Raw genomic sequence first — 12,716 nt, 5'->3', positions numbered from 1 at the left:
CTTTCTCTCAAACCCTACCCTTTGCAGTTAAATTCTTTATCTTTTCCATTATCCCTGAATTTTGCTCCCATAAGACCATTCGGACAAATTTTAGCCTCTCTGGTACCTAATAGCATTATTTGAAATGATAGTGGCCAAATAAAAATAAACATTGTGCTCTTAGTTTCAATTCTAGTTTTTTAACATTTATGTGTTTCATATGTTTGGCACTAGGTCATCGATGACAGAGGTATAAATGAAATGTATTCATATTTGTGAATTATGGTTATAAGAAATTTTTTTCTTTGTGTGTTTTTTTTTTTTTTTTTTTTTTTTGAGACAGAGTCTCACTCTTTTTGCCCAGGCTAGAGTGCAGTGGCGTGATCACGGCTAACTGCAACCTCCACCTCCCGGGTTCAAGGGATTCTTCTGCCTCAGCCTCCTGAGTAGCTGGGATTACAGGCGCACGCCACCACACCCAGCTAATTTTTATATTTCTTTTTAGTAGAGACGGGGTTTCACTGTGTTGGCCAGGCTGGTCTCAAACTCCTGACCTCAAGTGACCTGCCCATCTTGGCCTCTCAAAATGTTGGGATTACAGGTTTACAGGTGTGAGCCACCACACCCAGCCAAGAATTTTTTTTTTTTTTTTTTTTTTTTAAGACAGAGTCTTGCTGTGTCACCCAGGCTGGAGTGCAGTGGCGCCATCTTGGCTCACTTCAACCTCCGCCTCCCAGGTTCAAGCAATTCTTCTGCCTCAGCCTCCCAAGTAGCTGGGATTACAAGTGTGTGCCACCATGCCTGGCTAATTTTTGTATTTTTGGTAGAGACGGGGTTTCACCATGTTGGCCAGGCTGGTCTCGAACTCCTGACCTCAGGTGATCCGCCCATCTCAGCCTCCCAAGGTGCTGGGATTACAGGTGTAAGCCACCGCGCCTGGCCAAGAAATTTTTAAATTTTGTTTTGAACATATTTCAGCAAGGTCTTTCTCACTTACCTTAATAGTTGAAATAACTAATTAAAACTATATGAAGAATTTTAAGATTTATTCCAAATCCTTCCTTTTTTCCTTTTTCAGTTATTTTGACAGTTTATTGTGATATATAAACAGGTATTTTGCATAACAAAATACTTTGATGTCTGATATTGTTCTTAGTGGACTGGAATTATTTAATTAGCCTGAATGCAGTCAAACTTAAGTAGGCTTTTTATATAGTTATTATAATGGCTGTATTTGAAAAGTATGCTTTGGCGTAGTAGAAACTGCCAGATGCAATGCCATTTGATCTAAAAAGGTCACAGGAAAAGGGACATTTAAATTAAGTTATAAATTACAATTGAAGAACAATATTTTGATGTGTGAGACCAGAGATGTCAGAGCAGGGAGGTGTAATTCATGGGTTCATTATAGAACAGAGGTGCCTGACAGCTGAGCCATGCCAAAAGGAAAATTTATTTGCAACCTCACGCAGACAGAAAATGGTAGCTGAGAAGCCAGAATAGAAACTTGAAACCTTGTGGTAATACGCAGAGTTTATGCTAATAAGACTGCCTGAGACCTAGAGATGTTTAATGACTGCTGTAATATTAATGAGGTGCTTGGACATGTGCACATTTTCAATCTTATTAAAATTAAGGCCTCATCCTTGCTCTATAAAATAACACACTTTAAAACCATGCATTAAGGTGGATTCTCCCACCTCTGCCCAACATACAGATCTGCTGGAATTTCAGAATTGTTTAGGCAAGGGAGTTAAAGCTTTAAACAAGATTTTTATCCATGGTAGCTTTGAGGAAGGATATAATTTAATGTTTACAGCAATCCATGAGAGAAGTTCAATCATGAGTTAATTAAACTGTAGGCCGTCATTAAGTATTATTTATTCTTTCGAGAAGCTTGCCAGTAAAGCACTTATATATATTAAATTATAGAAAGTAATAAGCATGGAATAATTTGTCAGGCAGAGTGAGAGTAGCAGATTTAACTTGGGCAATTATGCAGAAATGTTTTTCTTGTAGCATGATCCTTTCCTTCTGCTAATCAGGAGGAGGTCAGAGGCTGTAGTAAGACAATTGCAGATGTGTAGTGACTAGTGGCATTGTTGGCTCAATTGAACCTCTTGTTTGAGTAGTGTTAGGTGAGAGCCATGTATCTGAAGTATTACTCCCCATGATGATATCACTGTACAGCTTACAGCTATTTTACATTTCAGAGTATCTTGACACATTTTGTCTCATTTAGCACTTTCCATTGTTCTGTGACACAGCTGAGGGCTGGTGGTGTTAGGCCCATTTAACAGATGAAAACCTCAACTCAGCTGGTTTGGGACAGGGCTGTTGGCAAGAATCTGTCACTTGCCTCACATCCTGTGTATTTTCACTAGGCTGCAGAAGGTATTGACAAGTTGATAATTTATTGTAGCACATAGAGTTAGTTACTGAGAGTTTTTTATGCAACTAGCTAAATATATCCAGTTACTGTGGCACAGTGTCTTTGGCTTTAGATGAATCAGTGCAGTGGTTGCGTTTGTTATAGTGGAGCCAAATGAAGTGTTTGTTATTCAGAAGTTACTATTGTTTTTAGCACTAGAATCCCCTACGAAGTCCACTTTGCATAGTTCATGCATGCCTGTCTTTGCACACCACCGTATCCCTCCCCATTGCTAGCTTTCAGAGTTGCTTGTTGTAACTCTTGGTTGAATGAATGGAAGCAAAGAGAATATGGTGTGAGCAGCCTGCCTCTGAGGCTGGAATGTCCTGCTAGATCTCAAGCACACCAAGGACTTGTGCTGCAGAAGGTGTGGCAGAAGAGGGCTAGACACCACATAGGGAAAGAGTTCACTCACGTTTCTTCTTTCACAGTGAACAATCAAAAACGAAGGAAAGATCCCATCTCAGAGGATTCCATGGAGCACACCCAGAGACCAAAGGCCAATTGATAGAAACCACCAAAACAGGGATAGTTCTGAGATGGAATGACTTGAAAGGCTGGTGGATTGTTGAAGAAATCACTATTTTGTTACAGGATTCCCTAATCATAAATCTTAGGTTTTGACCTGTGGTTTAGGGAAGACAGGTTTTATTTGGGTAGAAGTGCAGTCATGCAGTTTAGTGATGTGGAAAAGAGGCGGAAAGATTTTCAAGTAAATGTTTCCTTGATCATTGGATTTGAGGGGGGGAAAAACCCACCACTGCCACACACCTGTGGTAATGAATTTGAAAGTGCTTTCTGCTAAATGACATCCTGCTATAGTGACTGCATGGGGGTGGCATAAGATCTAAGTGCTTCTCCCTTCCTTAGCTTTCAAAAATTGGAAGCTCACTGAGTCAGGATGCTTTATATTGGTCCCTGCTTTTTGTACTGATCTTTTTCCAGTAGCTCCAAAATGTACAGTTCTCTATACTCTACATTAAAATTGCATTTAATCCCGATTTTACCAGCCTGGCTTGGCTGCAAAATGGACAGAAAGGTTTAAATATCTTGCTTTAATTGCTTTTCTGTGGCTACAAAGTGAAGCTGTAAGACGTTTGAGAGGTGTTTCTTTTTTCCCCATCTTCATTGCAGTTTATTTTGAACAGCCTTCTTAGGGAAATGGTAGAAAATCTTATTCACATTAAAGGACATTTTACCTTAGCAGTATTGGGAAGCCTGTGTTTAATTTCCTGACTGTAGACGTAGCTGTGTGGTCATGATCAGGTGTTTAAAATTTGAAATCTATGTAATGTTTTTCACAATATGAAATTATGGCAATCCTTCAGAACTTGATGTTGTATTAGAGGGGAATGTTTCTAAGGATAATTTTTAGAAATTTAAGATAGCCAGTGTTTTGATAAATTTACCAGTTCTACTTTATGTAAGGAATATAGTTGAAATATCCAGTTTAGCTCTTTCTTGAGCATTATTTCTTGAACATTATCCTCATCTAAAGAAAAATTTTGACTGGAGGCAGTGACTCATGCCTGTAATACTAACACTTTGGGAGGCCGAGGTGGGCAGATCACCTGAGGTCGGGAGTTCAAGACCAACCTGGCCAACATGGCGAAACCTCATCTCTACTAAAAATACAAAAATTAGCTGGGCGTGGTGATGTGCGCCTCTGTAGTCCCAGCTACTCGGGATGCTGAGGCAGAAGAATCACATGAATCCGGGAGGCAGAGGTTGTAGTGAGCCAAGATCATGCCACTGCACTCCAGTCTAGGCAACAGGAGTGAGACTGTCTCAAAAAAAAGAAAAAGAAAGAAAATCTTCATAATCATCCAGAAAGCAAACTCCTTTTAAGAAGAGTTATTTGGGGCAGGTGCAGTGGCTCATGCCTATAATCCCAGTACTTTAGGAGGTCTAGACAGGAAGATCACTCAAACCCAGGAGTTTGAGACCACACTAGGCGGCATAGTGAGTCTGTCTCTACAAAAAATAAAAAAAATTAGCCAGGCGTGGTGGCGTAGGCCTGTAAGCTGAGCTACTTGGGAGGCTGCGGCAGGAGGATTGCTTGAGCCCAGGAATTCAGGCGAAAGTGGGCTGATTGTGCCATTGCACTCTAGCTGGGGCAACAGAGTGAAACAGTTTCTACAAAAAAAAAAAAAAAAAAAAAAAACAGCAACCGCAGGCAGCATGGCAAAACCCTATTTCCATCAAAAATACAAAAATTAGGAGTGGTGCACAACTGTCCTAGTACTTTGGTGACTGAGGTGGGAGGACTGCTTGAGCCCAGAAGATTGAGGCTTCAGTGAGCCGTGATCATGCCACTGCACTAACAGCGTGGGAGACAGAGCCAAGACTCTGTCTCAAAGAGAGAAAAAAAGAAGGGCTATTTGATATATCCCAGCACCTAGGAGAGTGCCTGGCATAGTTGAACACTCAATAAATGTGTTGAAGGAAAGAAAAATGTCCTGATCACCAGTAATTTTCCTTAAATGTTGTAAAGGTAAATTTCCCTATTAGGAAGCTGTGTGGGCCATAACAACTTCTAGTATGTTAAAAGTGTATCTTTAATAAAAAGACAGGCCAGGCACTGTGGCTCACACCTGTAATCCCAACACTTGGTCATGAGGTCAAGAGATCGAGACCATCCTGGCCAACATGGTGAAACCCCATCGCTACTAAAAATACAAAAATTAGCTGGACATGGTGGCGCGCCTGTAGTCCCAGCTACTCGGGAGGCTGAGACAGGAGAATCGCTTGAACCTGGGAGGTGGAGGTTTCAGTGAACCGAGATTGCGCCACTGCACTCCAGCCTGGTGACAGAGCGAGACTCTGTCTCCAAAAAAAAGATATAAAGTATTTCTTTAAAGATGTAAAACTCTGTCTTGGAATTTTCTCAGACAAGATTTCTACAAGGTAGAAGTCAATGTCTATAACATTAAGAAGATAGTGCCCCTTTAGAAAAAGTCCCCTTGGTTCCCTAAGGAGAAAAAGTCCCTTAGGTTCCCTAAGGAGGAGGGCACACCAGAACAGCCACTTGACCAAGTTTTATACTTGCCCCTGTGACATACTGATGATAGCGCAATAATATTCTTCATCCATTGAAGAAATATTTCATCACTTTGGGGCCGGGCATGGTGACTCACGGCTGTTGTAATCCCAGCACTTTGGAGGTGGGTTGATCACCTGAGGTCAGTTCAAGACCAGCCTGGCCAACTTGTTCATCTCTACTAAATTACAAAAATTAGCTGGGCATGGTGGCGGGTGCCTGGAATCCTAGCTACTCGGGAGGCTGAGGCAGGAGAATCACTTGAACTGGGAGGCGGAGATTGCAGTGAACTGAGATTGCACCACTACACTACAGCCTGGGCAACAGAATGAGACTCTGTCTCCAAAAGAAAAGAAAAGAAAAAAATGTATCACTTTGGGTAAATAATCCCACACTTTTTACTTTTCAGATGTATCTTTGTGTAGGGGTGAGGACAGGTAGGGACTCTCAGTACTTACTGGTATCATCGGAAAGTCAGGAATAGGGACTTTTTTTTTTTTTTAAGGAATAGGGATATTTTAAGAGGGCAGCCAGACAAACAGGTCAAACAAAAGGAGAGAATCCTCCATTATTTAGAGAATAGAGTAGGGAAGGAAGCTCGAATTACCATGTTATTGGAATAGCTTCTTCAGGAGAAACTGCCATCTGAAATAAAGTTTTGTGAAGGAAGTGTGAATGCCAAGCTCATCACTAGAAATTCAGCTGAGGGGCATTGTGCAGCTGCAGCCATGCTGTCTGTAAACAGAACAACCTTAACGAGATGTTCAGCACTTCAGTGGAAGCATCTCTTCCAGCTAGAGTTTAAAGCTCTTCTTGGTTCACCAGAAGGCCGGAATGCCGGAGGGATTAATGATATTTTATTGAACTTCATCCACTCAGCAGTTTGCTTTTGGAGTGGGCTTTATGTTCTTATGAGCAATTTCCTGGTAGCAGGCACATAAGATTTTATTTTTCTTATTACTATTATTATTTTTTTGAGACGGAGTCTCACTCTGTCTCTCAGGCTGGAGTGCAGTGGCACCATCTCAGCTCACTGCAACCTCTGCCGCCTGGGTTCAAGTGATTCTCCTGCCTCAGCCTCCCAAGTAGCTGGGATTATAGGCACCTGCCACCACGCCTGCCTAATTTTTGTAGTTTTTTAGTAGACATGTGGTTTCACCATGTTGGCCAGGCTGGTCTTGAACACCTGACTCTGTGATCCACCAACCTCAGCCTCCCAGAGTGCTGGGATTACAGGCGTGAGTCACCGCAACCAGCCAAGATGTTAAAAATCAAAATTTTTCCTGTATGTGATACCAGAGTTTTAATCAAATTTCATTTAACCTGGGTAATTTGATGTGACACATAAGTGGTTTTTGTTTATAGCTTAACAAAATTTTTTCTGTCTCTGAGAAGACTACTCTGTAATCTGGAAAGTTGATCAAACTTGAGATGAGGCCAATTCTTCTTTTTTTTTTTTTTTTTTTTTTTCTTTTTAAAAGATGCAGCTAACATATGTTTTCTAATATTATCCTCACATATCCCTAAGAGGTTGATGTTATTGTTTTATCCATTTTTAAAGATGTCAAAATTAAGGCACAAAAATGATAAGTAACTCTCTCAAGGTCATGTACCTAGTAAATACTAGAGCTAGAGTTGGAATCCAGGCAGTTTGACTCCAAAGTCCATAGTTTTTCCCGCTTTTCCTTTTTTTTTTTTTTTTTTTTTTTTTTTTTTTTTTTTTTTTTTTTTTTTTTTTGGAGACAGGGTCTCACTCTGTCACCCAGACTTGTAGTGTAGTGGTGTGATCAAGGCTACCGCAGCCTTATCCTCCCAGGCTCAAGCCGTCCTTTCACCTCAGCCTCCTCAGTAGCTGGGACTACAGCTGGTACTGTAGGCACATGCCACCACGCCCAGCTAATTTCTTAAATTTTTAGTAGAGATGAGGTCTCACTATGTTGCCCAGGTTAGTCTTGAATTCCTGAGCTCGATCTTCCTACCTCAGCCTCCCAAAGTGTTGGGTTTACAGGTGTGAGCCACTGTGCCTAGCCTCACACTTTTCTTATAATTAATTACCCCATACAGTATAATTACCTCTTATAAAAGTTGTTAATTTTGTCATGAGCTTTTCATTAGAAATTTATGATTTGATCAACTTCGTTTAGTTTCAAATTATCCTAAAATGTGTGCTTTTTGCATTAAATAGGCATGTAATTCTATCATTCAGTTCCCATCCACGTTGACCTGTGATTATAAATCCGCATTGTATTATAGAACTTGACAAATGTCTGCTTGTTATTAAGCAAAGTATGAGAATATTTTAAAAAGTATTACTTGTTATTAAGCAAAGTATGAGAATATTATATGAGAATCTGACTTTATTTCAGATTTTTATACCTCTGAAAGAAGGCTAGATTGGATAGTTTTCAAACATTTGCAAATCATAGTAGTATTTTATTTTTAAAAGAGTCTAATGATAGTGATAAATTAGTCTAATGATAAAAAATAATAAAAATAGATAAGTTAATATTTACTCATTGCGTCACCACTCCCAAGTGGGATCCAGTGTTGATCATTGTGGCAGGTCTTTTGTTTTGTTTTAAGGTAGTTGATTTATTGTTATAGCTCATGTACAGCCTGGACTTCCCAGTCTTGATTTAAAATAAGTTAATGTCCTCTAAACTGTGAGAATGCTCTGGAAATTCAAATTTTTAATACTTTCTGTTTTGCTGAATAAGCATTGAAAATGGATGTTTGGGCCAGGCGCGGTGGCTCACGCCTGTAATCCCAACACTTTGGGAGGCCAAGGCGGGTGGATCACAAGGTCAGGAGATCGAGACCATCATGGCTAACATGGTGAAACCCCGTTTCTACTAAAAATACAAAAAATTAGCCGGGCGCATCTGTAGTGCCAGCTACTCGGGAGGCTGAGGCAGGAGAATGGCGTGAACCCGGGAGGCGGAGCTTGCAGTGAGCCGAGATTGCGCCACTGCACTCCAGCCTGGGCGACACAGCGACACTCCGTCTCAAAAAAAAAAAAAAGAAAAAGAAAATGAATGTTTGTGATATTCCTTTTGTTAGCAGTTAAATAGTTGGAAGAGAGACTTGCAGTGTGTGTTTCGGCATTTATTTATTGATTTCATTCAACAAATATTTACCACTGCCAGCTTACTGTGTGCCCAGCCCAGGGGCTCCAGCAGTTGCCAGGAAGGCATCTGCATGTCCTCCTGAGTCTTCTGTTAGAAAGAGGAAACACATGGCTCTCTCCTCTTGTGATTCCATAGGTCTTTGCCTAAACCGAAGGGAGAGTAATTATTACAACCTACTTGATCTTGTCATTTTGTATGTTTTGTATCCGTACCAATTTGTAAGTTTCCTGGAAATAAGGACTGTGACTTAATAAGATTTGTTCTTTACATGTCTTGAATGTTCAGCTTTACTTGTCCTGAATGTTCAACAAATGCTGGCTCATTGCTGAAATAAGAGATTGAAGCACGAGTGAAAAGATCAGAATGTCCACTGCATAAGAACAGGGATTTCTGTGTTGTTTACTGCTGTGTCCCAGAATCTAGTATTTTATTTAGGAAGTTAGCAAGTTTTTCTGGAGTATTACCTTATACTATGGACTGTGTTCAGCACTGGACATACAAGTCTTAGACAAAATCATTCTTTGTGTAAGAAGACTAGATGTGTAAAGGAAAGATTTCCGATGAGAATTCTGAGTGACAGCCTCAGTATGGTGAGGTAGATAAAGCAAGAGAGGATCTTTGCACCTGCTGTTTCTCTACATCATCTGCAAGTTGGAACTCAGAAACTAGGAGTGTCTGGAGTATCTTTGCAAGGTGGGAAGGAGTCCATGGTGCCAGACACTACACAGGGTTGAAAAGATGCAGGATGAGAAAAGTTGATTAGCGTTGACAAGAAACAAGTCTGGTCCTAAAGGGAATATGTAGATAAACCTGCATCTTTATTCATATGTACTGAAAAACTAGCATACTATCACAGACTTACGTTCTTTAAAAAGCTCTTAAATTTTAGACACTTTAAATTTTTGTGTGTGTGTGTGAAATTAGCACAGTCGAAAAACTTAAGAAATGCTAAAAAGAAAGAACAGAATCAAGTATGACTTTATGCTGCTTTGCGGAGAATGAGGCAAGAGTAGGGGTCCTCCTGGCTGGGTTGGAGTCTTGGCTTCACCACCTGCTGGCTCAGTGTGGTGAACACCTTTACTTGATCTTTCTGTGCCTCAGTTTCCTCATCTGTGAAATAGGGCGATGATAGCTCCTAAACCATAGATTAAATGAGAGAATACTTTCCCCACAGGATTAGGTAAGATAATGATTACATAGAATGTCCTGAGCACTGGGCAGGGCCAAACATTCCCTAAATGTTTGTTTTATGGGAATATAGGGGAATCCTATTCTTACTTTTGCCAAAATACTCTCTGCCTTGGCTGTCTCCCTCTCCCAGAGCGAGTAGAATAGGGGTTGGGATAGGATGGTCTTGAATGAGAACAAATTCCCGTGTGTACTGAAATGATGGAGTCTCAGTGCCCCTTTCCTGACTCTCCTGTGAGAGAAAGTCAATGTGGAGCTTGCCTTTTATTGATTTGTGTCCTGTCTGTTATTTGGTGCAGTTAACTAACTAAAATTTTTGTTGTTTTAGCTGCATGAAAGCGGTTATGATGCTGGCAAAGCCCTGCAGCGCCTGGTGAAGAAGCCTGTGCCCAAGCTCATCGAGAAGTGCTGGACTGAGGACGAAGTGGTGAGCGGGAACCAGCATTCGCCTTGTGCTCTGGGGCATCGGGCCACTGGCTTCTCAGTGTGTGACCTCCTTGCTGCTCAGGGAAAGAGACTCAAGCAGAAGCTTCAGTCATGCAGAATGGCTGTCCGTGGCAGCACCAGGCAGGAGGATGGGGCCTTCAGCCTCATAATTGTACAGAAAGACTTGATTTTAGTAAGATTAGACTTCATAGGTGATGGGAAAGATTGTCCAGGTTTCATGGAAAGAAAGGAGAAATTGATAGTTACTCCTAAAAAAAGTTAATTCGAATTCGTTTTTGGTGCAGTCTAGCTTGTGATACCTCCCTATTTAAAGACACAGCATGTTAAAACCCGTGGACATATAACCTAAAGTAGGGTTGGTGACTCGTCTTTTTTTTTTTATCGTAATTATTTTAGAAAAGGGGGTCTCGCTGTGTTGCTCAGGCTGGTTTTGAACTCCTGGGCTCTATCAGTCCTCTTGCCCCAGCTTGTTGAGTAGCTGGGACCGTAGGCATGCTCCACCATGCTTGGCTTGGTGACTTGTTTGTATAGGGTTTATAAGACCCCTGACCTCCTAAAGGACATTGATTACAAGTGGGAAGCAGAGAGTTGATTAAATAAATACCGTGGATTTTACATATTGATTGTGTTGCTGTGGCCTGTTGAAGTGGGGAGAGAGAAATGTGCCCACAAATACGGCCTTGCAAACCCATGGGTTCCCATCCAGCAGACAGTTTTAAGGAAGCTACATCTCCATCTTGTGACTTGTAAAAGGCATTGCTGTAAACGACTTACAGGATTCTTGTGCTTTTGCAAATATAGTCTTCAGTATGAATGTTACCACTTGACATTTGCCTTTCAGGTCGAGTGAAATTTAAATGAAGGCTGGCACTAATACACCTATTGATTGCAAGTTCCTCTCCTGTATTTAAAATATGCTAACAAAGAATGTTTAGAAATTGTATGTGCTTTCCTGATCCCGCTCTTTCATTGATTCAGCAATATTTACTGAGTGCCTGCTGTGCGCCAGGTGTTGTCCCTCCTTGTGAGTCTTAAGTTTTAAGAGGGTAGACCTTCGTAAATGAGTATGTGTCAGGGGATGGTGAAGCAGATGCAGAATAGGGTAATGAGGGAGAATCAGCTGGGTGGGGTACTATCTTAGCTAAGGGAGGATCAGGAAAGCCCTGGTAAGTAAGTGACATTTAGATGAGACCTTAGTGAAGTGAGGAAGGCAGCCTTTTGGATATTAGAGAATTCTAGGCCCTAAGGTGAAGGCGTGCTTGGCATGTTCAAGAAGTAGGCAGGAGTGTTTCTCCAGCACAGCAAGGAGGGGATTGGTAGGAGAGGCGAGTGGTGGGCTTGTGGGAGGGGTGTCCCAGAGGGGGCAGATCAGGTGTGGCCTGTTGGCCTGCCGTCAGGGCGTGGTGATGTGCCCCACATGAGCAGCTTCTGAACAGAGGAGTGACTGGCTCTGACAGTGGGGCTCACTCTGGCCCCTGGGTCGGGTGGTCTCCGGGGGCTGCTGCACACGAGGCTGGGACTGGTGGCTGGGTGGTGTGGCAGCAGTGGTCATGATAAGAAGCAGTGAGATCCAGGCTGCACCTTGAAGGTAGAGAAAAGAGAATTTGCTCCTAGAATGGCTGTGGGTGAGGGTAGGTGAGGGCTGAGGAATGGAAAAAGCTAGGCGGAGCTGAGATGCACTGAAATGGCCCGGAGGGTTTGGTAATGGAGTGCTTGTTGAATAGTCCCTTAAGACTTTAATTTTATCAGACTTATGAAGTTGATGAAGCTGTTTTTTTAAAAAAAATATATATATATACACACACACACACACACACACACATATATATATATAAATCTTACATGATTAATAAAAAGAAACATCTTAAACATTTTAAAATGTTTAGACAACGTTAAATTCAGTTTTGAGAAGTCATATTGATACTCTTTTTTTTACAGTAAGCCTCTTTATGTGAGGAGTGCATAAGAGATTCAATTGACAAGATTTTAAAATTCTGCAAAAAGCCTGTGTGGAAGAAACACATAAGGAGATGAAAAGGATGGAACAAGTGTATAGACTGTGGTCATTTAACCACACTTTGTGAGATTGCCTTCATTACTCTCAGCCTGGCCTCGGCAGCCCCAGGGCCTTGTCAGCTTGCAATCCGTGGCTGCTTCTGCTTCTGTCTCTCCCTCAGTTCCTGGCCATCTCCTCTCTCTTCAGTCTCCATGCCCTTTGGCATCCTCTCTCTTTCCCCACCTCTCTGCCTCTTCTTGGTCTCCCACCCTCCCACTCCTCACTAATGCCTCCCAGCCCCTCGCCAGCCATGGCTCTCCTCTCTCCCTTCTTTCATTTCTCTTGTGACCTTTCATTCCCTCTGGAATTTTAAAAATACACAGCCAAAGTCCTCTCTTCCTGCTGAAGGGAAAGCTGCTTTCCTTTTCCTGAAGCCCCTGCTTGTAACATCAGGCAGCTGTTGATTGTCTCCCCATTGCTGCTACTTGGGGATTTGTAGCTGTGAGC

General features: G+C 41.7%; 1 protein-coding gene across 2 annotated transcripts in view; it reads left to right on the top strand.

Annotated features, from left to right (window-relative positions):
• RERE (arginine-glutamic acid dipeptide (RE) repeats) overlaps positions 1-12,716 on the top strand; it is a 542,692-nt gene that overhangs the window by 414,056 nt on the left and 115,920 nt on the right. For both annotated transcript variants that reach the window (XM_011981501.1, XM_011981508.1), the window contains one exon: positions 10,095-10,193. In XM_011981501.1, the coding sequence (XP_011836891.1) occupies positions 10,095-10,193 (99 nt within the window). The remainder of the gene's footprint in view (positions 1-10,094; positions 10,194-12,716) is intronic.

Source organism: Mandrillus leucophaeus, unplaced genomic scaffold, assembly GCF_000951045.1.
Source record: "Mandrillus leucophaeus isolate KB7577 unplaced genomic scaffold, Mleu.le_1.0 Scaffold105, whole genome shotgun sequence".
Lineage (NCBI taxonomy): Eukaryota > Metazoa > Chordata > Mammalia > Primates > Cercopithecidae > Mandrillus > Mandrillus leucophaeus.
Note: the sequence above shows the minus strand (reverse complement) of the source record. Positions and strands in the feature narration are given on the sequence as shown.